Source organism: Gekko japonicus, unplaced genomic scaffold (assembly GCF_001447785.1).
Source record: "Gekko japonicus isolate JY-2015 unplaced genomic scaffold, Gekko_japonicus_V1.1 scaffold1811, whole genome shotgun sequence".
NCBI lineage: Eukaryota > Metazoa > Chordata > Lepidosauria > Squamata > Gekkonidae > Gekko > Gekko japonicus.
In genome coordinates this window covers 7529-11017 of record NW_015160268.1, presented here as the reverse complement: position 1 = coordinate 11017, position 3489 = coordinate 7529, and the positions used below count along the sequence as shown (strand labels likewise).

General features: G+C 48.8%; 1 protein-coding gene across 1 annotated transcript in view; it reads right to left on the bottom strand.

The window, feature by feature from the left end:
* Window positions 1-3489, bottom strand: part of ENDOU (endonuclease, poly(U) specific) — a 25529-nt gene that overhangs the window by 17146 nt on the left and 4894 nt on the right. The window contains exons 2-3 of the mRNA XM_015415109.1: window positions 2170-2304; window positions 1227-1256 (exon numbers count right to left, since the gene is read on the bottom strand). Coding sequence (XP_015270595.1) covers window positions 1227-1256; window positions 2170-2304 — 165 coding nt within the window. The remainder of the gene's footprint in view (window positions 1-1226; window positions 1257-2169; window positions 2305-3489) is intronic.

Sequence of the window (3489 nt, the reverse complement as noted above, 5' to 3'; positions counted from 1 at the left end):
GGCGCGCACCCGTCCCTGATCTGGCCCTTCAGGCTGAAAATGCGCAGCAAAAAAGAACCTGCTAAAGAGCAGGACTTACCTAAAACGCCGCAGCAAGCGCGGCCGTCAGACCGCCGGCACGTCCATCTGCAGGAGCAATCGAGGCTCCCAGCCGAACTGCGCATGCACACACATGCGCAGCCGGCGGCCTCGCGCTCCCTTCCGTGGCTTTCTCCCCGGCATCTGATCGTGCCGGGGAGCAACTGCGCAGCGGCTCACGGATCTGTGTGATCCCGCCGCCGCGTGTCTCTTTTGGTGCGGCTTTCAAAAGCCGTACTTTGCCCGCATCAATTTCCCACCGTGTGGCAGGGGCCTGAAATCAGGATGGTCTATTAGGAATCATTGGGCCAGTGTGGTATAATGGTTGGACTAGGACCTGAGAGACTTGGGTTGTGCCATGGAAGCTCACTGGATGACATCGGACCAGTCGTTCTCTCAGCCTAACCCACTCACAGGATTATTATGATGATTAAAATAGAGGAGGGAAGAATATTTTCGAATGGTGCTTTAGGGTCTCCATTAGCAAGGAAAGCAGGGGTATCAGTACATTAATACATGACATACTGGCTCCCTGCAGTTTGCAAACATACTGAGGGGAAAATCGGTTAGGTGCAATCGGTGGTTTTGCAGAACGTCTTCAGAGGTATCTATTATTTAGACGCTGTGGGTCTCTTTCGGCTAAGATAGGGGTCCCCAGCAAGGTGATTGCGAGCACCATGGCACCTGCTGATGCCTTTTCTTTTCAGTGTTTTTAGGAAGTGGGTGGGACCAGCTAGGGCTGATTGGCCACTGGAGATTTGATTGGTTGTGCAGATTTTTTTAAAAGAAATGCTGCTTTGGCAGCAGCTGCCACCACAGCACAAGGGTCTACCCCGTGTGGTTGAGGCTAAGCTGTGGCAATCATTTTGTGGCTGGCTTCGCCTCCAGCGACAGCCATTTTGTGGCAGCCATTTTGTTGCACCAACCATGCTGTTCCAGAATTCCAAATGTGTCCACAGGTTCAAAAAAGTTGGGGACCCCTGTGTTAAGATACTAAGGCTTCTGCCTAGCAAAACCAAAAGGCCTCTCTACATCCAGGAATTTGACGGCCCTCCTAAAAGGCATTCAGGCATATAAAAATACCTATTGATGTATTGTTTCTGTTTCCATGTCAGACATCTCATGTGGATGGTGTTGCAAATACTCACCCTCAGACGCTGGTTCCTTTTCTTTGCTATCTGTATTGAAAAGAAAAGATGGGACATGTTAATACATATAAGCCATGCATTTCTTATTCTGAGATATATAATAGACTTTCCCTTCTGTATTTTTGCTATATTACCTAAAAGTAATAGCGTGAAGTGAAAACATGTAATACTCATTGATGAAACTAATAATGTAATCTGCAAACCAGATTAGTTATGACATTTGAAATGTAAAATGATGAATATAAATGTACCCCATCAGAATTAAATGTCATTGTACGTTATAGACAAAGTCCCAAAAACTTTTTAGTGTAATGAAAGGGGCATTGGGGAGAAATATTTTCTGTCTTTTATACTTTGTTATATATAATAATCTTTGATATATATCATTATGTTATGTAACCCTTTCTGTATTTCCATTATACAGTTTGACTTTCCATTTTTAAAAATATCATATAGCCTTATGGTTGTCATTTCGTATGAATAGGGCGACGTGCTTGGGTTTGCGTGAAAACATAGCCTCAGAAATCCAGGTTTCCAGCTATATGTACCAAAGCTGGAAAATACATACTGCCTCGTACATGCAAAATGATGACCATTTGCATCAAGAGGATCTTGCATACTGTGATCTCCCCATACGCACACTTGGATTGCCAAAATCGTAGCAGCTGAACCGGGGCTTTGTTGCAAATGGGTTATCATATCATCCACAGGGTTGGATCATAACCACGTTGCTTATCAAACACACCTTTTCACCACATGCCCATTGCCAGTCTGGCTATTGCACACACTGTTGGGCATTTCTCAACCGAGAAAAATGATGCAATAGCAAGACTTCTTCTTTACAGTATGGAATGACTAGCAATATCTCAAGCAGTTCAGTTGCACATCATCCTCATTATTATTATCATCATCACCACCACCACCATTTGGGAAGACCACTCACCCTGTCCACAATGCACATGGAAGTCGTCACAGCAGTTCTGATACTTTTCACATTTAGTATTACAATGACAGACGTCTTCACGGTTGTATTTTTCATTACATCGCCCTTTGCAGGAATCAGGTGCGGTATACAAAGCTGAAAGGAAGGGGTGGGAGGTTGAGAATCACTAAATTAAATAGTGGCAGCAAATCATAGCCAGAAATGGAAAAGTGGGTACAGCCAATTAAAGGGATAGCTACTATACTTGGCCACCCTGGTAGCAAATTCAAAGAATTATAGAGTCATAGAGTTGGAAGGGACCTCCAGGGTCATCTAGTCCAGCCCCCTGCACAATGCAGGAAATTCACAAATATCTCCCCCTCCCACATGCCCAGTGTCCCCGGTTCCATGCCCAGAAGATGACAAAAAACCTCCAGGATCTCCAGCCAAACTGGCCTAGAGAAACATTGCTTCCTGACCCCAATTCTAGCCACTTCCTCTATTCTTGGTAATGTGCCAGCCACATAGGCGTAAAGTTCGTGAGGGCGTCGGGGCGTCAGCCTTCCCTGAAATTTTCAGGAAGATGCTCAGCCTCCCCCGGGGGCAACTGGTTCCAGCCACCCTTGCTCCCCCCACCCCATTCTGAAACTATGTTCAGCGGCTGGGTTGGGACCGGGAGGGAGGGAGGAAAGGAGGAATTTTCAGGAAGATGCTCAGCCTCCCCCGGGGGCAACTGGTTCCAGCCACCCTTGCTCCCCCCACCCCATTCTGAAACTATGTTCAGCAGCTGGGTTGGGACCGGGAGGGAGGGAGGAAAGGAGGAAAGTTAGGGCAGGGGCTTGCTTCCTCCTGGAAGTGAAGCCCCACCCTCAGCTCCCAGCAGCCCTTAGTTCTGCCGGGCTGCACGTGGAGTCTGGCTTTCCTGGTTTCCTGCGCGCACACACAAAGGTAGGAAGCATGCTTGCCTGGGCTCTCCCTTACTGCTGAGTCCTCGAGGCGCATTCGTTCAGCCTGCCTCTTTGCCCCCCTCACCCAGCTACCAGTGAAATCAGCGCAGACCGGGAGGGGAACATGGCCCGGTGGACTTGCGCTGCTTGCCGAAGGGAGCGCCGAAGCTCAGGGGCTGCGGTCCCTCCCACATCCCGGATGGCCTCCATGGCACCTCCTCCAGTTCTTGCGCCTGGCTGCTGCCTTCCTCTGAATCCCCTTCGCTGCTGCTCTTGCTGCTGCATGCTGGGACCAAGTTGGCTGGCTTTGTAAGGGCATGGGTGGGGTGGGGGCCTGAGAGCGGGCAGTGTTCAGTGAGCCTGAGGCTGAGTAGTCTGAAGGAAAACTGCCTTT